The 22,001-nt window shown below is 49.0% G+C and overlaps 1 protein-coding gene across 1 annotated transcript in view; it reads right to left on the bottom strand.

Annotated features, from left to right (window-relative positions):
• Nucleotides 1-1,637: 1,637 nt before the first annotated feature.
• The window catches only part of ARK2C (arkadia (RNF111) C-terminal like ring finger ubiquitin ligase 2C), a 104,668-nt gene continuing 84,304 nt past the window's right edge, over nucleotides 1,638-22,001 (bottom strand). The window contains exons 2-8 of the mRNA XM_023647740.2: nucleotides 19,088-19,403; nucleotides 17,637-17,747; nucleotides 13,175-13,304; nucleotides 11,275-11,379; nucleotides 10,862-10,957; nucleotides 6,276-6,382; nucleotides 1,638-5,734 (exon numbers count right to left, since the gene is read on the bottom strand). Of these exons, the coding sequence (XP_023503508.1) occupies nucleotides 5,617-5,734; nucleotides 6,276-6,382; nucleotides 10,862-10,957; nucleotides 11,275-11,379; nucleotides 13,175-13,304; nucleotides 17,637-17,747; nucleotides 19,088-19,403 (983 nt within the window). The 3' untranslated portion in view covers nucleotides 1,638-5,616. The remainder of the gene's footprint in view (nucleotides 5,735-6,275; nucleotides 6,383-10,861; nucleotides 10,958-11,274; nucleotides 11,380-13,174; nucleotides 13,305-17,636; nucleotides 17,748-19,087; nucleotides 19,404-22,001) is intronic.

Here is a 22,001-nt window from a genome sequence, read left to right as displayed (position 1 = left end):
GTGGTGGTCATGGGTCCCCGTGGGCCGCTCCACAGGCCGCCTCCAAGCAAAACGAGAAGACAAGCTTCCAGGGTGTAGGCAGAAAGGGAAGCTGGGCAGGCAGCAGGCAGGAAGCCCAGGGAACGGGACCCATAGACCAGCCAGAGCAAAGTTGGGGCTTAGGGGCCTGGCCAGGCAGTGTGGTGAATCCAGGCCTCCGCTTCCTCCCCCATCAGCACCATCGCAGGGGGCCTCATGTGGAGGGTGGACTTTTCCACCAGGCAAAGGCAGTGATATCGAGAGGCAAGGGGGAAGGATGAGCTGGAAAGGAAGGGAAGGAGGAGAGGAGGGAGGAGGCAGACACGCAGAGAGCACAGGAGTGGTCCTCCCATTCCTGGCCAGGGTCTAAGCCTGCTCAGAAGCTCCTCCCGCGTGCATGGACCTCCTCTCTCTCCTTTTGGCTCAAAGGCATCTGGGCTCACTGCTGTGCCAGCCTTTGAGGCCACTGCTTCCCCAAACCCTCCCCCAGCACTTCTCCTTGGGGGCAGTGAGACTGGAGCGCCCACCCCACCCCGTCCTCCACAGCAGCCTCTCCTGCCCACAGCTCCCATGGAGCACTGGCAGAGGGTGAAGGAGGAGATGCTGGGGAGGAGAGACCAGAGTCCAAAATCTGTTGTCCCAACCTGTTGTCAAGGGTGATGCCTCAACAACAAAGGCTCCAAGAGATGATAGGACAGGGGTGCCAATCCCAAACACCACGGTTTGGGGCTTATATTCTGCCTCCCCCATTCCCATATCCAACAAGATGTGGACTTCAGCTCACTCTCCAAGTGGCCTTGTGAAAGCCATGTCCCGTGTCCAGGGATGCGTCCACCTAACCTCCTCTCTGTCACCCACAGGATGTAGCATATAAAAGGACAAAAACCCTTCCGGATCTCTCCTTTGAGCAAATCTGCTGGATAAATCCTCCGTCCACTCTCTTCCTCTCCTTTTCTCTTTCCTTCCCACCTCCCTTTTTCCTCTCTCCTTCCCTCTCCTCTCTCCTGAGAGGGTGAGATAGCACAGCGTGGCGGTCTCCCACCGGATCTGGGTTATACTCTATCCGAGTCTGAGGGACCCGAGAGATCCTCCAGCTCACCCAGCCCAGAAAACTGAGACTGGGGGAAGCCAAGTGACTTGCTCAAGGTCAGAGGGCGGTTTGCAGCAGAGCTGGTCTGAAAACCCCAGTTAGTCTCATTCTAATAAATCAAGCTTTTTGGCTTTCAGATACTCCTGCTGGCTGTGTCCGAAGGGCCCAATTCTGGAACCAGAGAGATTTGGAGCCCGGGGGGGAAAGAGTGACGTCCAGTGGCCCTTGACTTTCCCCAGAAGATGAAGGCAGGGTGGGTCGAAGTTAAGGGAAGAAGGAAAAACAGGTTAATGATGGGGGTGGGGGGCAGGTAGCAAGTGAAAGGATTACCCTAGTCTGCTGACGAGTGCAAATTATATTTATATATGTGCTAAATACAGTCACTATATTGGAGTTTTTCACTAGATCACAGCATACAGAATCAAAGTTTTGCATTTCGTATGGAATGTATCCAAAAGAGGCCAGCACCACAGTAGGACAGCTTGCAATCACACACCCTGATAGTTTGGACGAAATAAAGTTCGCAGAATTTTATTTTAAATTTTTTTTTGTATTCGTAGTTGTTTGTCATCGTACCAATGCATGCAAAGCATTCCACTCCCAGGGACAATGCCAAAATGAGGTAATAGGAGTAATAAAAAAAATTAGTATCCTTTCTAAATAAATAAATTATAATTAAAAATGCAAAACAACTATAAAAATAATTAAATAAGAACCCACGATATCTACAAGTTAGTCATAAATTATGATTGTTAAATATAAGGCATTTAAACTCACAAAAACCCTGTAAACTAGCAACGTGCCATGTTTTTTGTTTTTTGTGTTTTTTTTTTTTCATTTTTGTTTTTCTATCAGCTGAAATCGCTCTAGCATTTGCTCTACGCGCGCAGGAGATGAAACACGAGGAGGGGACCTGACAGACGTTGCTACAGCCCCACGCGGGGAGTGTTTGTCCCGCCGGCAGGCGGAGGGTTTGGGGGATTTCTTCAAGAAAAAAAAAAAATCTGGTGCTTTTTCTTCACCGTTGAAAAAACTGTGCTTGTTCATTAGGCGTAAAGAGTTAAGAATACTTGCACGGAGGCTGGGAACATTTGTAGAAGAGGAGCTTGAGTCCCGCCACAGATGGTGAGCAAGGGCTTCAGGGCCCGAGGGCGTCCCGGCTAGCGGAGGAGCCCGCGGCCCCCCGACCCCGGCGCCTCTGCCCGCGCCAGCCGGGCTCGTGGCGTTGGTTTCATTGATTGGCGTCCTCGGTGCGCCCGCTGCGGCCAGGGCTGCGGCTAGGAGGCCCAACTGGAATCCTGGGGCAGCTCTCGCCCCAGAAGGCACTCATACGTCTCAGTCAAGAAAGGGTTTGAGTCCCTTGAGTTGAGCAGAAGGAGGACTACCAGGGGTCTTCTCTCCTGGAGGTGGTGGGTGCCAGATGCCGAGGCCCGAGCCCACCTCTTCTCCGCTCTTCCCAGGCTCGCGGACAATTGGCAGGGGGTCTCAAGGGAGCGGAAGCACAACCCTCTCCCGACTCCTCTCCCCGGGATGGCTGCCGGGCTGCCTGCCTAAGGAAGCCGGGAGCTGGGAGGAGCATGAGTCCACTCACCTCCTGTGCCCACCTGCAGGGTACAGGGGCCCCAGAGAGATGGGGAGGAGAGGGGCTTCGGGATCTACCCCCAAAGTCAGCAGCTGACCTCTTCCCCCCAGAAGACCCCCAACCCAGTCAGTGCCTCATGTTAGCCTGGGGCACTCAGGGAGCCTGCAGAGAATCCGGAGGAAGGAGGGCACACACCCGACTCTTGGCCTGCGAAATAGATGTTGGTGTCCACAGAAAGTCATTTTCAATAGCTCAGTTGGCACGCAGCTCTACTGACTTGAAAGATGCGTCGATGTTAGGGAGGATCAGAGAATGAGTGTTGAAAGGGAATTTAGCGTCCAATCCAACCTCCTTGTGTTACAGCTGAGGAAACTGAGGCCCAGAGAGACGAAGAGGGTTTCTAACGTGGCCCACTTTGTCAGTGAAGAGCCAAGACGGGACCCCGGGGCACCAGCTCTCATTCCATCTGGCCTCCTCACTGACTCCCTCTACCTGCTAGCCTTTGAAACCAGCCTCAGAGAGAAGCCGAGACTGAGAGGAGCGTGCCCTTGCCCAGACCACCTTGGCTGCCTCTGCATCAAAGCAGGGTTGGAAGTATTCCCAGCTTCCTGTGGCCACTGGTAACTAGCTTGCTCCAAATCCTGACTCAGAAGTGCTGCCCCCATTGGTGGGGTCTCCACCACCCTGGAGACAATGTTCACATACCGGAATCACTGAATGGGACAATGTAAGGCTCGCTGATGTTAACCCTGAATCAGACTATTCACCATTTTTGCACCTGTTTGTATCTTGGCTCCTCAGCTAGACTGGAAGCTCCTCAGGGCGAGATATTGTCTTCTTTGCCATTGTCTCTCCCAGCACCTCAGTCAAGATTGCCTTAGTCTGAGTAAGATCCTTGAGTAGCCCTCCTACCGGAAGCCACGTCCCCACTCTCTGCCTGCAGGTGTCCAGAGCAGCCATCCTTCCACCTGACAGCTCTGGTTGTCCTGGAAGGTTCTGCCTCAAGCCAAAATCTGCCTCCCAGTCATTTGCCCTTTGGTCCTGATTTTACCCTTTGTAGCAGCAGTGCAAACTCAGATTTCCTAAACCTTATGGAACTTCTTCATCTATGTGATAAGTATCTGGTCCTTCTTAGTCTTCTCTTATTGATAGAAGGGCATTGAGACTGGAGTAGGGGGTGAGGGGAGGGAAGCTTTGAGGGCAGTGCAAATTCGGGAGAGGGGGAGGGGCAAAAGAAGAGAGTGGAATTCCAGCTGAGCTGGTGTTTTCCACGTGTGGATAAAGTTGGGTTGGGGTTGGAATTTGGTGGATTTTCCTATCTCCATTCTTCAGTCCTCCCATCTCTGCTCCCTTGGAGGTTCAGAAAAATTGTGTGGTGGTGCAGAAAGACACCTGGGTGGTGTCACTTGGAACCTCCAGGTCTGTCTCTCCTACCACCCCTCATCCCTAAACCTTAAGGAGGTTCCCAGGAGAGAGCATAGGATGCATTGGGCAGATACTGTTAATCCTCACAACATCTAGGTGAGGTAGAGGAAGTGGAAGTGGGGATGCACTGTTGTTTCTCCCCACTCTCAGGAGAAGGAAACTGAGGCACAGAGAGAGGGACTTGCCCACGGTTATCAAAGAGTCAGAGAAAGAGCCAGAGGCTAGGGACACAGGACCCCCCAAACCCAGCCAGTGCAGTCTCAGGGCCGGGGCCATCTCGGAGGGACTCCAGCAGGATTTGAGACATTCCAAAAGAAGCTGAAGGTCCTCCTCAAGGTCCACAGAGTTTGACCTCAGCCCCTGAGTGCTAGAGGAGAGCACTCTGGCCAAGACCAAGTGTCCATCACGTATGCTATCTTGTCTTCAGCATCGGTTAATTTTTTGCATAGGGAGGCAGTGGCCAAATTGCCTCTTTGTGACAGGGCATGAGCACAGCCATAAGGAAGAAGCTGGCATGAGGGGCATCCTGGCTCTGAGGGACCTGGGGCAACTCTGGCTAAAGCCAGGGGGATGGCTGGAGCTCAGTAGATGGGCTCCAAAACTGGGGAGCCCTCTTTCAAGACAGAATTCTCCCCTTCACCTACTCAAACTCTGCCTTCCCAACCCCGGCTGAGCCCCTCAGAAGCCCATCTAAGTCCCCTATCTGCTCCATTTCCAGTTCTGCCCTTTCCCAGACGCCCCTCTCCACACTCCATGCACTGTAAACATGAGAAAAACAAAAGCAAAGGAAAACACAAAACCAAAAAACACGAGAACCCCCCCTCCCGCCTCCCAATCTGGGTGAAAAAAATTGGTTTTCACCGTAAACAGAATTTGGCTTTTTTTTTTTCACTTTTGATTCCTTTTTCCTTTTCTCTCCTAAAGACGGGAAGATTTGGGCTGTCGTTGGTTGGTTCAGTCAGGCACCAAAACAAGAAACTCAATGAGAAATATTTGGTGCGAATTCGGTAATAGCGACATGTCCACCACAAGATGACTAGAGCACCACACACGACATTTTTCTTAAGCTAACATGCTCCGGCTGCCATCCACAGAAATAGCTAGAGACCCCTACATGGTTTCTACGTGGTCGAGAGGTATATATACAATCCTTCAAAGGACAGGATTGAGGGGCCAGTCTATCAGCTAGGACCTTCAGGATCGCATCAAGATTCTCAGCAGCGTGGGCCCCCCCTTCCCACCCCTGCTCCGGGCACGGCCAGCTCCCTCCCTCCCACTCGGCAAGGCGGATGGGGGCAGTCACCATTCTGGATGGGTGGTCCTCCCTCCACCCCCTCCTTTCCCTCAGACACTGATACCACCAACTCCTCTGTCCACAAAATGTGCTTGCAGGCTTATCCTCTACATCAAATGGCTCAGAAGGCAAAGTTTGGCTGCAAGGGCTATGGCCGTGGGGGGACCTGGTGAAGGAAAATGGGGCGTCCACTGGCTAACTCTTCCCTCAGCTGTCAGCTCCCAGCTGTGTCTCAATGTCCACTCGGCAGATGGGGCATTTCTTGCTCATGGCAAGCCACTGGTCCACGCACAGTTGGTGAAAGAGATGCATACAGGGTAGGCGCCTGGAAGAGAGGAAGGAGAGTCAGAGGAATGGTCGGAGGGAAGGGGCCCGGGGCTGTGCCAGGAGCTGAGGGATACAGGCTACTGAGAAGATCAGGAGACTCACACCCAGGACCACTGGGAGATTGGCCAAAGAGGGTCTTGGGAGCCCTGCCATGGAGTGAGGCTGTGGCTGGGATGGGAAGTTGTGACAAGAAGGAGAGCCCCAAGGCCCTCGTCCTCCATGCAGCCCTTTTAGATCAGGCTGAGACAAAGCCATGATTTTGTCTTAGACCCATTCAGGCCAAATATCACTCTATTTACTCACACTTTGTGTCCACGGGTTCATAGCCATGGGTACCACACATCTAGAATGTTCTACACCCCACCTTCCTAGAACAACCACAAAGCACGCTATGGCACACTTGGCACTCTCTGTCTCTCTCTCTCTCACACACACACACACTCACACGCACACAAACAAACAAGTACCCCCACCCCTGACACACAGTATAGGAGTGATCACCAATACCCAAGAGGGAGTGGAAGAGGCCAGCCTCCTACCTCACATCTTCTCCATCTTCCAGCATAGACAGACAGATTGTGCATTTCTCATCTGTGTCTGACTCCTCCCCCTCTTCCTTCTTGCCCTTGCCATCCTGGGGTCTTCGCTGTGAGAAGCAGAGGAGGAGCTTTCATTACTTGGGGCAGACTCACCGGGTGACCATTGCCTTTCATCCACAGCCTCCCACTCCCTTGAGGCCTCCTGTTCCTTTGAATTAGTCTCTTTAAGTTCCTAAGTAACAGCCAGACTTCTGTGCTCTTCCCTTCTGCCTTCTCTCTGCCTCCTCCCAACCCCTCCTCCTTGCTCAGGATACAAAGGGTTAAAGCCAAGCGAGGAAGAGGCCAAGTGGACTTTACTTTTGTTGTCCCATGTAATTTATGTCACAGGCATAAACTTTATGCTGTCCTAGGAGCATAGAATTTGGAAAGGAATTGGGTACCTGATGAATCAGTTACTTGCAAAATGATGGCTGTGCATAAAGAGTTTCCCCCTTTTTGTTCAACTCATGCTGTTCACTCCTCATTACACCCTTTCCAACCTAGGTCCCTACCTCCAGGCTTCTCCCTCCCCTCTCAGGTCCAGCAGGCTCCATCCATCCACCCATCTATGCAACCATTCTTCCTTCTTTCCTCCCTCCCTCCCTCCCTTCCTTCCTTCCTTCTTTCCTTCCTTCCACTCACTAATATATATTCACTTATTCATTCATTACTAGATGTAGGCAAAATTCTTCAACCTGGCATTACATCTGTAACTTGTACTACACTCTCATTTTATATTGTTGGATTTCACTCCCTATCCAGAAAGTTCCTCTTATATAGGCACAGTTCCAACATGAGGTTAGACATCATGCAGGCACTCTGTTTATACTTATTGACTTTAACTGTCCTGTTTTAAATTCTCTGATAATTATTTGAATATAGTAGCCACTAAGTAGAAAGTTCCAAGTTCTTAGATGGTGTGGACCGTGGCTCACTCTTCTTTAGGTACTGCCCCACATTTGGCCAAGCACAGGTACACCATTGGTGCTTAATAAATATTCTGGAGAGGAAGGAATGTAATCAGTGAATGAATCAGCCTACCTCTCATGCTCCCATTTCCATGCTATGTGGTGAAAGTCTGACAGTGCCCATGGGAAGAAAATTAGCCCTTCTGTCTCCCCTCCAGGGATAAGCAGACTGAAAGATCACTTTACTGAGAAAAATCTGTAGTCACTAGATGGAGGCCACCCAGAGAATGACCATGACCTTGAGGCCAGCCCTAGATGCCAGATCTCCTTATACTGATCCTTAGTCCTAAGTTCTGAAGTTCCTTAGTCTGATATAGTTTGAGGAATACTGTAAGCTCGCTGGAAGAGACAAGAAAATCTATGCCTTCTGCTCTCAGCCTCCTTGTGCCCTATACATCCCATTGCAAACCATGCAAGGCTACTACAATAAGTATCCCCTTATCCAGAATCCAGACAACCAGAATTACATCCATAGTCCCACATAATTGTCATGGCTTTTGAGTATGAATGGAGTCATGAGGATCTGTCTGCCTAAGAGCCCAGCTGGGGTGGCTAGAGAAGTGGCCTTCTTTTAGTTGGCCCTGCAACAAAAGGGATGTTCTGTAAAAGACACCATTAAGACTCAACTACTTGCCTGTTTTTTTATTGTTTTTTTCCCCACTATTATTCATGATTTCCTTTTTATAGCTAATAATTTTAGCTTAATATTCTTACCTTGTTTTACTATGTCTGATCTACAGTTCTTTAAATTATTCTCTTTGAAATTTATCCTATTTCCTATTTTTATTTGTAATCTTTTAGGGCTTCTGGTTTTTCTCTTCTCTTTTCATTATCTATGCAACTTTTAACTGTTACTTTTTTCAGCATTTATTTATTTAATATTTATTTTATCCCTCTTTCCCTTACCTTTTGATTTTCATTGACATTCACTTTTCACTTTGATGTTATTGATTTTAATTTTAGATGTTGTTTTCATATCTTTTCCTAATTCTTATTCTTTTTATATTTTTCTATTAGACTATATATTTTTTCCATGTTTTTTTATTTTGTCCTATCATTACCATTTTAAAATATCCTTTTTGTTTTACATTATTTTACTATCAGTTTAATTTTTTTTCACATTTCGTTTGGGTCCTAGACTTTATAAGCTCTCATTTTTAATTTCTCTTATTCCTTACTTACAATATTTCTACTCCACTAATTCTTTTTTTATTCTCATAATTTTCTAGCTTGACTCTTTGTCTCATTGGTTCGATCCATTTTCCTTTTTCATTCTTAGTGCTTGGTTTTTTTCCTTATCTCCTCCTGGCCTGTTGAAAGGGTGGTCGGTGACACACGTGGCCCTGGCGGGAGCAAGCACACCCTAGTCAGGGAAGTAGAAGCTGCTCCCGGCTCCTGAACATGCCTCATTCCCTTCCATGTTCTTCTCCAATAGCTCAAAGCTCTCTCTCCAGAGAATGACAATTTTTTCCATGCAGATGACACCCTTAATTACTGAAATACTGCCATTTCCTCTGTTAACATACTATCCGTTCCTGACGCATAATAGATAGTAAATGTTGGTGGAATCACTTAGGGATAAAGCCAGTTCCTCCATGAGGAGTTGCAGAGACTGAGACTCATAATCCTTGACGTTGACACCACTGGCACCTGGGCAAGCCTAGACCAAGTGAGCCCCATCTCAAGGTGAGAGCAGAGCTCTGCTAAGTTGTGTCTATGCATTTGCCCACTGAACCCCCAGAGCACCCCTTATGTAGCACTAATATAGCATTCCCATTTTACATTAAAAAGGGCAGGGAAGGGGCCAGAAAAGCCAAGTAAGTTTTCCAAAGTTAAACAGCTGTGAGTGGTGGTTATGGATGGGATGTCTGCATCACCCCAAATTCATATTTTGAAGCCCTAACCCCCAACGTGATGGTGTTAGGAGGTAGAGCCCTTGGGAGGTAACTAGGTTTATATGAGCTCATGAAGATAGAGCCCCCATCATGGGGTTAGTGCCCTTATGAGAAGAAGAAAGGACACCTCCTCTTTCTATCACGTGGAGATGCAGAGAGGAGGCAGCTGTCTGCAAGCCAGGAGGAGAGCCCTCAGCAAGAACCAAATCTGCAGGTGCCCTGATCTTGGACTTCTCAGCCTCCAGAACTGTGAGAAATAAATGTCTGTTTTTTAAGCCTCCCAAGTCCATGGTGTTTTGTTATAGCAGCTTGAATTGACTGAGACAGTAGTAAAACTGAGATTCAAAACTGGCCCTGTCTAACTCCAACACCTAGTGCTCTCCACCATGCACCCCAGGGCCCCATAAGGAGGTAAAGATGGGCTCTGGCTGGACCACGATGAGCATGTTCCTGCTCCAAGTTTCTTAACACTTGTCAAGTTTTTAATTCTTCCAGGAGGGGGGATATTTTTAAATTATTATTTATTTGGGTTTTTTTGAGCAGAAAGTACAGTGTGTTTCCATATTCCTCCCCCTCCCAAGACACACACAGTTGCCCTTATTATTAACACCTTGCATTAGTGAGGTATGTTTGTTACAATTAGTGAAAGCAATAGAGATCCAGTGTTGTTAACTAAAGTCCGTTAGTTTACGTTAGGGTTCATTCTTTGTGTTGTACATTCCATGGGTTGTGACAAATGTACAATGTATGTGTCCACCATTACAGTATCATACAAAATAGTTCAACTGCCCTCAAAGTCCGCTGTGACCCACCTATTGATTCTTCCTTCCCTCCCCCACAGCCTGTTGGCAACAACAGATCTTTTTACTGTCTCTAGTTTTGCCTTTTTCAGAATGCTATATAGTTGGAATCAAACAGCATGTAGCTTTTTCAGGCTGGCTTCTTTCACTTTGCAGTATGCATTGAAGTTTCCTCCACATCTTTTAATGGCTTGATAGCTTTTAATGGCTTTTTATCAGGGAATAATATTCCATTGTATAGATGTGCTACAGTTTGTTTATCCATTTGGTTATTGAAGGACATCTTGGTTGCTTCCAAAATTTTTTATTTATTTTAATTTAAAAACTTTTAAATTCAGATTCCTGGGCTTGAATCCTACCCCAGATGGCTGGGCAATCACCCTGCAGAGTCTACCTATATAGCTTAGGGTAGAGGCTGTGAATCTGTGGCTTTAAAAGCTCCCCCGGTGATCCTGATTCTCAGGCAAGATTGGAAACCCCTCCTCTGGAGCCTTAGTTGCCTGTTTGTCCATGTGAGATTGGACTTGGAATTCTCTTCTAAGGCAAATTTTAGCCTTCAGTGCAGGTGTTCCCTTTGCCTGCCTCACTCAGATGCAAACAGTTATATGCCTGTACTCCTATTTAATATACCCAGTCACAAGTCCATATGCACACACACACATACCTAGCCCTCCTCCTTACTGCTGAGAGGCCCCCCGTTTCTCCTCCTGGCAGAGGCAAGAGAGAAGACCCTGGGAAGGTATTGCAGCATCAGAACATCTACCCAGAGCAGAGACTTCTAGATTTTAGACTGTACCACTCTGTGGACATGCAGGCCAAGGTCAATTAGACAACCCACACTCCCCATCCCCCAACTGTGCAGGCTGACCTGCTGGCAGACTCACCTTCTTGTACTTGTGGGGGAAGGTGAACCTCTCAATGGTGTTCTGTACAGCTCCCCGAGTCACATTTCCCAACCTGTCCTCGAGCTGCAGCAGCTCCTGAAAAGAGAAAAATGTGCATGTGTGCCCTGGGCACGTGCGAACACACACATACACACAGTAAGGAAGAGGGGCGCTGGGATGTCAGCAGGAAGCATTCACATAGCCATTGGGAAGAACTGGTCTGATGCAGAAAGACCACAGTATCTCTACTCTCTCTCTTTTTCTCTCTTACTCTCAACCCCAAGGCTCCCCTTTGCACCAATGCCCTACCCACCAGCAGGGGAAAGGGAGAGGAGATGATGAACGATGATGGCATCTCCACCAACCCAGTTGGGACCAGGCTGGCAGGAGGATTCCCAGACAGAAGAATATACCTCGTAGCTCTCCCGCACGGCAGAGGTGTGTCTGCTGGGGTTCAGTCCCTGGAGAGCAAGGAAGTGAAGCTGAGGGTAAGGGTAGTTTCGGATTTCATGGACGACCTGTTGGGGAGAAAATGCCTTGGATAGGAGTCAAGTCTTGATGAGCCCAGCAACCGATTCTTCCTCCAGTAACGGCCAGTCACCACATCCCTGAGATGCTACAGGCGGAAGCACTGTCTTTCCCGCTCCTCTGTCCCCCTCCTCATCAAGAACTAAGCTTGTCCCAGACCAGCCTCAGAAAGGATAATAAAATCAGGAAAATAAAAGACTAACCTGGTTGGGCATTTATTTCATAGTGGGCTCTGTTCTAAGCCCTTCACAAATTTATTTATTTAATTATCTCATCTGATCTACAATGTGGGTGCAATTACTATTCTCATGTTACTGATACGGTAAATGAGACACAAACAGATTAAGTTAGTGGCCAGAGTTATGCAACCAAGTGACAGAACTACTATTTGGAACACAGGCAGTTGGATGGCAGCATCCATTCCTTCCCCTTCTACTCTGCACTGCCCAGACTAGGGTGGGGCAAGCGAGGGCACAAAATACAAGGGGACACCAAAAGACCCAGGAAGCAAGATAAATAATATTTTAATGTGATATTTAAAAAAAATAAAAATTAATGCAAAAAATCCATAATGAACAGTATATCAAAATTTTAAATAGAGACAGGACCTGACCCTGTACTTGCATGGCCCTACCTCACTCGCCTTGCCCTGACCCAGCCTACGAGTCAGAGGGACCCGGTTTCCATCCTAGCTGTTCAGCTTACTCACTGCAGGACTCCGGGCCAGTTCCTTAACCTCTCTGTGCCTGAGTCTGCCAAGTAAAATAGGGATAATACCCTTTCGTGTAGGGTCATTGAGGGGCTTCAATGAGATAATTCACGTAAAGTGCTCAGAACAGCGCCTGGTATGCAGTAAGTGCTCAATAAATGTTAGCTTTTGTTCTTAGGAGATGGGGCTTCAGAATGCAAACCATAGAACCTAGGAGCTGCCAAGGACTTCTGAGACTACTCATCATAGGCTCTCATTTTACAAATGAGACTGAGGTGCTGCCTGCCTGGTGGCAGAGGCAAGGGCTGGCAGGGAGGAGTTATGCTTCAGGGCAGCAACATGAAGAAGCTATCTGGAAATAAGATTTTTAATCAGCCTTTTGCTGCTTTAATGGAGTATCTTCGCCTTCATTCCCTGCATCCTGCAATGCCAGGAACTCAAAAGCCCCCACACCCCACCGGATCCTCTGCAATCTCAGCACCCCACAGTGAGGAAGTCCTGCCCCCTGCAGAGAGCAGAACTGCATCAGCCGGCCAGCCCGGGGGCTCCCTCTGGGGTCCCTTCTGTTCCTCACACCAGTCCTGGGGGATGGGTGAGGCAGGTGTCTTCTTCCCATTTCACAGGTGAGTGAAGCCAAAGCCCAGGGAGGCACCGGACCCCAAGAAGTTCACTAAACAAGGTCATATGGAGTCCAGGGGCTTCCTTGCCTGCTCTTCACCCTGAGCCTTTTCCCCACAGGCCACAGCCTGCCACTTGGCCCCTTTCCGCCCCTCCAGGGCCCGCCTGGTCCTGTCCACAGTACTAGCTTCAGTCCAGTAGGTTCCCTTTATCTCTCCCCTTCAAGCCAGAGTGGGAAGAGGAGCTGAGAGGGGAGAGTAGCAGTTGATTAGCCTGGGAGAGGGACACGGGGGACAAGGACATAGGAGAGGGGACATGTGGGACAGGGACATGGGGCAGAGGGACCCAGGGGAAAGGGACCCGGGGAAGAGGGACCCGGGGGAGCTGCAGACCTCAGCCCACCATGGGCCCCCACCAGGCAGCAAGGAGGCAGTGTCCCGGGGGAGCCCTCCACTCACCATCTGCGTGGAGGAGGAGTTTCGGGGGAAGTGGTGCATTCGAGGAGTCGCTAGGTAATGCTGATAGTGCTGAGGGATGGGCCGCACCTGGAACTGAGCAGGACTCAAGCCGGCGTCCACACTGAGATCCCTGCAGGGACATGGCCACAGTGAACCACAGGTGGTGTGACTCAGCCATCAGGCTGCAGAAGGGACCTCAGGCATCACGCCCATCGAGGAGAATCAGAGTCACAAACTGCCAGGGCTGCAAGGGGCAACCTCACTAGCTCTTCCCCTCTTTATAGTGAAGAAACTGAGGCACAGACGACAAAGGGATCTTGAGGTCTGAAGGAGCTAGAACAGTCTAGGCCCCATAAAACTTCCTGAAACTAGTCACCAAAGTGCCCTCTCACGACAAAGCCCATGCCTGAGAGAAATGCTGAAAGATGGATCGAAACAGAGAAGATCAGAGATACAGAGCAAAGGAAAGGCAGCCCAGACAGAGTGGAGTAGGGAACAGAGGGCATACTGTTACCAACTTGAGAAAACAACAGAAAATGAACCTCGACAGCTGTGAGGCAGGAAAAGCTATCCCGGACCCCAGCCCCTGCCACCAACCCGAGAAGTACAGGAAAACTGATTTCACTTAAAAACTAATCAATTAATGCAACTGCAAAGGAACCAGAGCTCCCTGGAAAATGGCTGATTTCAGGTCTGGGGCAGAAAATGTGCAAAATGAGATTGAAACATCTTGTCATAACTGAAAGCAAGAAAGTTATCCAACAAGACCAGGCTCAAGTCAAAAGGATTCAGGAAGCATCCTGAAGAGGCTCCCACTGGCTGGAGTTTGGGCACTTCCCATGTCAGCGAGCATAACTGCAACAGACTGAATGAACCGCGTCAAATAGGTCCAAATCCATGGGGGTGAAGTGATGCTAAAGGACACTGGACCCTTTGAAGGATGCCGGGGAACGAGCTCTTCATTTTGAAAACTAGTAAATAAAGGGAAAGAGAACTAAGCATTTATCTTGCCTCTCCTCTCTTCACTGTACTTCACAGTAACCAAATAGTTGATGAAGGGAAATTGCATTTATAAAAGTTTTCTAGCTAAGAAATGAATAAAGAGGGATTGAATTATTTGTCACCTTTGCAACCTCTAAAGAAATAAAGGATCCAGGCGAGGATCATCAATTGCTGCTAACACCACAAAAGGAGAGACACCAGCTTTCTGCTGGAAGACGCACCAGCACCTATGAAGTATTTTTGCCAAGAAATAAGAGCTGAACCTGAATCTGTTCAAGGCTTGATCTAAGATCCAGGGTATGGAGAACAATGGAAACTGAGGGACATCTTAAGTGATACTACCATGGTGTAACCACCAAAATCCAGATAAGGGGAAACTCTACTGGAAAACAGCCTGATTTCTGCAACAAAGACATTTTATATATATATATTTATATATGAGGGGTATTAAAGGAATTTCTGCTTCCAGCCATGATATATATTTGTTATGATGTATATATATTCCTGTATTTCTTATAGATATTAGCCTGGATCCCTGGAATAACTCCAATGAGTCTGTCATTTGAGAAATGAGCTAAACTCTTGGAGCCAATTGGAGGCAAACTCAGAAATCCTCTACTCCAGCCGCTCGTTTCTGCTGGCCCATCTGTGGCCTGCAGAAGGGCAGCCTTGGTCCTGGGCTAGCCGGTTAGGGCCACCAGGGTTTCTGCCCCGTGCCAGGGCTCATTCCATTGACCTACCCCAAGGAAAGGAGTTCCACAAGGCACCCTTCTGTGAGAGAAGCTCCCATGTCAGCATTTACCAGCAGTCTCAGGGAGCCCAGCAAATCCAAAGCAGCGAAGATGTTCAGGGAATTCAACCAAAAGCAAAGTCCCAAGGAACTTGGAACAGAGTCGCCCTGAATCCAAGAATGCTGACCGGAGAAGCCAAAGGTGCTTCAGCCCTCAGATGAGTGGGATGACCTGCTGGGGTTGGGTCTGGGTGGCTCTGGGATGCCCCTTTGACCATCTCATCAGAAAATCCCTTCTTGCGCCCAGGACCCCTGAACAGGGTATGCTCCTTGGACCCTAAAGAAGCCTGGGTGGGGACTTGCCCCAAGAAGACATCAGCCCCTAGAGAGGCAGTGTCTCTTCCTGCTGTTCCCACCAGCCTGTGAGGACCTGGCTGAGTCTGGAAAGGGTCATAGAACTACCCACAGGCCTCAAGTCCCGGGGTTACCCAGAACGGTGCCCTGGAGACTTCTTGTGGACATCGTCTCAACGCACAGTTTTTGTCAGTTGTGTCTAAACATCAAACTGAGCTTTATTTTCCACTGTCGATGGCCTCGAGGCTTAGTGTGGTCTGGTTGCTACGCAGACCCTTAGATGCTTCCTAGGAAGCTTGCCCCAAAAGGGCATCTTGCACCATCTTGCGGCCTATATCTGGTTCAATTCCTAGAACGACCTAGGACAGAATTCAGTGGTTTCTGACGGTTCTCTAAGCACGGGGTTGGGGGGGGTTGCTGCCAGACTCTCCCCACCTCCTCCCTCCCAGGGTTCCTTGCGGGGAGGGGAGTGGTCCATCCTATCATGCATTTCTGTCATCTAATTTCCAGACTGCGCACCTCCTGGCAGAAGAGGCCTCTCTGGAAAAGAGTGGTGGGATGCACTTAGCATGATCACAATGACAAAAAGGCCCTCGTCACCACGAGGCTGGCCCTTGCTGGAGTAGACCTAATTACAAGGCAGGAGAAATTGTTGCTCCTCCTCTGGAAAAGGCTTCCTTCTTAGGAAGCGGAGATGGGACAGGCAGAAACGGCCCAGGGGTGGACCCAGATGGACGGGACTCAGGCAGGGCGGGGGCCTCCCAGCGTCCCCTGCTGGGACACAGACCAGCCTTTCAGGGCCTCAGTCTTTATGTGTCTGGGGCAAGCGGGGGTCAGGAACGCAGAATGATTGAAACGAGCGAGAAAGACCAGGAGATTGGGCTGAATAAAGAGAGCTGACAGGGCTAACGGCTGCTCTGCTCCTCCTGGCATCTCCCAGGAGCACTCTCTCCTATGTCACCTGTCCTGTCCCACTGGCCACGTTGGCCCTTGTTTGTTCGTTCAGATCACTCAGCCCTGTGCAAGGGCCCTGGGTGCTCCGTGGGGGCTGAGTTGAGTTAAATTCCATTGACCTGCCTGCTGAGGGACAGAATTCAGTCCAAACTGCTATTAAATCTTCCACTTTTGAATCTGCTAATGAGAAAAAGGCCGGGCTGAAATTGGCCTGAGCACAATCTATCTTTTTAGGGAGTATGTGGTTTAACAGTGTACCTGAGAGCCAGGAGTGGGCTGGAGACAACAGAACATGTTAAAACAACTATTTTCGGCACCTGGAAGTGCCTTTAGCATCAAATCAAGCAGAAATACCCTGCTTTTGAATCATTCCTGGGTGTCCGGTAAGTCACCCTTGACTAAGCCAGTTTGCCCGACGGAATGGCTGAGAAATGACACAACGGCACGCCTATTTTTTTTAAATAATCCATCCCTTTCCATTGAGGGTTTTTGTTTGTTTTTACATTCTTAAAAAAAATTTTTTTGACCTCAAAGTTGCGAGAACAGCACAAAGAGTTTCCAGATACCCTTCACCCAGATTCCCCAAGCGTCAACGTTTCACTATTTTTCTGCATTTCCTTCTCTCTCCATCCATGCATCCATCCACACACACACTTCTCCATGAAGTATTTAAAAATAAGTTGCAGGCATGATGCCCTTGACCTCCAAATGCTTCAGTGGGCTGCAGGTCTTTTTCAAGTGTTTGGGTGTTCGGATCTGACCCCAGTTTAGGTCAGCCCTCTCCTGAGCTAGAATCAGAGAGTCGGATAGGATCAAGCATCCAAAACTAAGCAACGCTGCATCCCGGGCAACAAAGACCTTTGTCCTGAGCACAGGGGATTGTGGGAGGACTTCACAAGGGCCCGTTACCTACAAAGACATCACAACAAAGCCCTCAACCTCTTTCCCCAGCTTCTCTCCCCAGGCTTTGCCTCCCACCCAGCTGGCTCTGTCTCCATCCGCCTGTGTTTTGCCTCGCTGGCACACCCTGGCACCTCTTTGTGGGTCTCTCAAGGCCCACCCGCTCCTTCCCTGGCCACCCTAGCTCCGGACACGCTCCTTTCTTCCCTCCTCCCAGGGGGCACTGGTCCCCAGGCCTCACTGAGCTTGGGGAATGTTTTGTATCCCTGCCCCCCCCTTCCTAACAGGACCAGGTGCACTGAGCCCCAGGCTGGGCACATGATGGCCCCCAGCCACGTCTGAGCTAATTGCTGGAACCAGGCTGGGTGGGGGCCGTCTGGCCCTGAGGGTGGCTGGGGACAGGGCAAAGGCTGGAGCTTCAGGACCAGATGTCTTGCACCATTCTAGCGAAGGAAACAGGAACTTGACGGATCAGGTAAGACCTCCTCCCTCCCTACTCCCCCAGGGACCCCAAAGACTCACCAGTCGGTGCCCTCAGCCAAATACCTGGGCTGAGGCGTCTGGAGTTGGTGGCTGAAGTCGAAGCTTGGATGGAGGCGGTGGGGGTGGACAGACACACGCTCCTGACTCCGCCTGCACCGGAAGGGAGGAAGGGTCCTTGGCATCAGGGGCTGCCCAGGGCCAGCCCGGCTCCCAGGAGCTCTGAGCAGCCCCAGCCAGCCCAAGCCCACAGCCTAGAGAGCTTCATCCTTCTTCCCAAACTCCAAGGAAGCCTCGCAGCTTTCCTGGCCCAGGTCGAAGCCCACCTCCTCCAGGAAGGCCTCCCTGAAAACTCCAGATCATGGTGACCTCCTCCCTCTGACGTCCTACAACACTCACCTTTTGTCCCAGGCACCCCAACCCCTACAGACATGGACACTTAGGGCCTTAGAGATCATGTAGTCCAGCGGTTTGCAAAGTGTGTGCCAAGCAACCCTGGTGGTCCCCAAGCCTCCTTCATGGGATTCATGAGGTCCAACTATTTTCATAATACTACTATGATATCATTTACTTTTTCACTCTCGTTCCCTCACAAGGGAACAGTGGAGTGTTCCAGAAACTATGTGACATGTGATTCTGCAACAGACTGAATGCAGAAGTAGACGTGAGAACACAGCTGTCCTCTGTTAAGCCAAGCATTAAAGAGATTTGCAAATATGTAAAAAAACTAACTCTTCTCACTACATTTATATGTAACTATTCTTTGAAAAAGATACTATTGGTGTTAACATACTTTTGTTATTGTATTTTAAAATGAGTTAATAAATACTTTTTAAATTCTCTGTTTTAATTTCTAATATGGTAAGTACCAATGGTCATGACCCACATAAACAGAAGCTCACTGTTTCCCTCAATAATTTTTAAGAGTGTAAAGGGTCCTGAGACAAAACTGTTTGAGAACCACTGATCTAGTCCAACTCTCTCTTGACAGCTGAGGAGGATCAGAGAAGTGAAGCGACTTGCCTGGAGTCCCACAACTACTTCAGACCCATTTGATTAGGGTCTTCTAACTTTACTCTGCACTTGTTTCATAGCTGGTCTCTCCAAGCAGACCGTCCTTTGGTATCGCTTAGGGATGCTGGGTGTTGGAACCAGGTGATCATCAAGCTAGAGGGGACGTGAGGGGTCCCCTAGTCAAATCTCTCACATGGTGCAAAAGTCCATGCGAGCGTCATAGACCACCAGTTACCCAGCCCTTGTCCCTCCACCTGGGTGATGCGACAGAGACACGCTAGCTTTGGAGGGAGTCCGTGTAGGGTCACGATAGCAATCACTGCCTGAAATGAATGCCTCTAAGGGGAGCAAAAGCTGCCTCCTGCGCGGAGACCCAGTTGGTGACTCCGGGCCACGCCTGGGGGGCTAGAAGCCGGTGTCCTGCCCTAAGCCCCGCCCCCAGCCCTCCTCACCCCGCCCCCTCCCCAGGCAGCACCCACCTGGGGTGCGAGACGAGCCTGCGGTGCTGGGCTTCCAGGAGCTGCTGCTGCAGGAGGTATTGCTGGTGCAGGGCCTGAGGTAGGAAGGAGGGACCTGTGACGTCCTGGAACTGCAGGGTGGGCAGCGGGGTTAGCGACTGGTGCAGGGCGCCGCTGTGCTGGTGGGCCGGGGCCATGTGGGCGCTGAGGCCCGGCTGCGACTGCACGGGGTGGGCCAGGGGGAAGTCGGGCGCGAGCTGCTGCGGCTGCGGGGGGCCCAGGTGGAAGTGGCGGCAGGAGGTAGCGTGCGGATGCTGAGACCTTTGAAAGGGGGCACCTGGAGAGGCGAAGACAGAGAAAGCTCCATGAGGACCAGCGCTGCACCCCAACCCCACAGACCTGTCCCGCCCTGGGGACACCCTGCAGCTGGTGCAACTCAAGCCTTTCATTAGAACACAGAAGTGTCTTCACTTTTATATACACGTGGTCATCTTTAAGGCTACCAAGTAAGGGCTCTGTGTGTATATGTGTTGGAGGGGGGGAGGATTAATTAATAGATAATTAATATTTAATTAATAGATAAGCATCCCTTTTTAAAATTAACATATTTATGAACAGATTTTTAAGGTCTGTGAAGGCATTTTGGCTTTCTTGAATTAGACTCCTCCCATGTAACCTCATTGACTTTAGTATCTTTTTTTTCTTTTTGAGGAAGATTAGCCCTAAGCTAACATCCACTGCCAATCCTCCTCTTTTTGCTGAGGAAGATTGGCCCTGAGCTAACATCTGTGCCCATCTTCCTCTATTTTATATGTAGGATGCCGCCACAGCATGGCTTGATAAGTGGTGCATGGATCTGCACCCAGGATCCAAACCAGCGAACCCCGGGCTGCCAAAGCAGAGTATGCAAGCTTAACTGCTATACCACCAGGCCGGCTCCAGGATCTTTTTTAATAGATGCCACCTAGAGAAAACTGAGTCCAGCCTAGCCAAGCTCTGAACTACACTGAAATCTTGGCTAGCCAGGACCCAGGTGTAGGGAGCCCTAACTTCTAGAAAGAAAACAAGCAGAAGTTGTTTTCCATTCAGTTTTAAGAAAAAACTAATCATGCAAAATAGTTTTTATTTAAATAATAATTAAATAATTTGTTAATACTATTATAATCTACTTCAAAGCAAATATTTCCAGGAATAAGCTGGGCTTAGGTGACATTTAATCTAGTCTCCACTACTTTTCTAAATAAAATTGAGCTTGATGACAAGAAAGCCTTATAAGTTCTCTGTGAGCAAAGATCCAGCTCTCGGCACTGGAGTCCTTTGATGATGCAAGCAGTCCTTTAATTTCGGCATTTTAGAGAGGCTTGCAGAGACTTCCTGCTAAACATGGCAGGTTCAACACTGTCTGCTCTTTCCCTAACCCCACTGAAATGAGAGCAAAGGAATAAAGAGAAGATAGACAAGGACAGAGAGAACAGGAGAGGTGACATCAGCAGGCAACAGATGTCAACAGATTTTTGGAAGATGGAAAGCAGATGAGGGAATCAGCAGAGCTGAGAAATTGGAAATCAAGTGCCTACTGAAGGGGAGGTCAACAAGAAGTGGACAGATCCTGCGCACGTGCTGGAAGACTCAGGAGGTGAAGGCAGTGGCTACTTTGGAAGGCAGGAGAGAGAGTGAGAACTGAAAGGCTGACTACAAGTCTGTGTAGAAGGAGTTCTGCCCAGGGCTTCTCCCCTTTTCCATCCAGGGCCCTGACCACTGCCCCTCCCTCTTCCTGGCATTTTGCAGGGAAACTGAGCCAGGGAAGCTCCAACAGAGGAGGGTGGGGTGCAGTACCACATACATGGAAATTTGGAAACCCCTGCCCCTTTTGACCACCTGGTTCTGAAAATGCTGCCACCTTATGCCCCTTGCCTGCACCCTCCACAGCCCTGGTCTAGAAACTGCTCCAGAAAGAGCTGTATAGATACTTCTGGTTAGGAGTACCCCAATAAAATAGTTGTGGCCCAAAGTGGCCAATCTGTAATGAAGCCCATAAATTGAAAAGTACACACACACACACACACACACACACAGCCTCTGGAAGCTTTTAGTGACCTACCTTTCAGTATGAACAGACAGCCCAAGGGTGACCGGTCTCTTGAGGAAGATTACAAAGTGAAAAGAAAAAGTACCAAACTAAAAGCAAAAGAAAAGAGAAGGAGCTCAGAGGAACAGAGGTAATACAGGGACCAGGAAAATATAAACTTCAAAACACTATAATTAATGTCCTCAGGGAAATAAGATGTTGGATCCATGAAACAACGAGAAGCTCTTTTAAAAGGAGTAATGAGAAATAAGAAAGAGAGCTCTTGGAAGTTCTAAATATGAGGGTTGGAAATTTCTCAGGAGGGAGAGCAAGGACACAGGGAGAAGGGAGATAGGAGAAAAATGATGTCAACAGTGAATGATCCAGTCAGAAGATTCCACATTTGACTAGTAAGAGGGAAAGCACGGAGGATATGATGGGGAGGAAACTATGAAAAAAATTGCAAAAACTATTTCCCAGCACAGAAGGTCTGAATTTCCAGCAAAATAGATGGGGGAAGAACCCTACACCAAGGCATCTGACTGTGAAATGTCCAAACAGTGGGGGCAGAGAGACGATTCTAACACCTTCCAGAGAGAAAACAAAGAGGGGCCATACAAAGGGCCAGGAAGCAAGACAGCATGAGATTTTTCAAGAACATCATCAGAAACTTGAAAACAGTAGAGTAACTGCCTTCAAGGGACTAAGGGGGAAAAAAAGATTTTCAATCTAGAGTTCTATACCCAGCCAAACTATTAATCAAGGGTGAGAATAGATGAAAGACGTTTTCAAACATTCAGGGACTCAAAAAAATAACCTGCTCAGCACCCTTTCTCAAAAATGTACTGACACAAACCAAGAGAGAGG

The sequence above is a fragment of the Equus caballus genome, chromosome 8 (assembly GCF_041296265.1).
Source record: "Equus caballus isolate H_3958 breed thoroughbred chromosome 8, TB-T2T, whole genome shotgun sequence".
NCBI classification, from domain to species: domain Eukaryota; kingdom Metazoa; phylum Chordata; class Mammalia; order Perissodactyla; family Equidae; genus Equus; species Equus caballus.
This window is presented reverse-complemented; position numbering and strand designations above follow the sequence as displayed.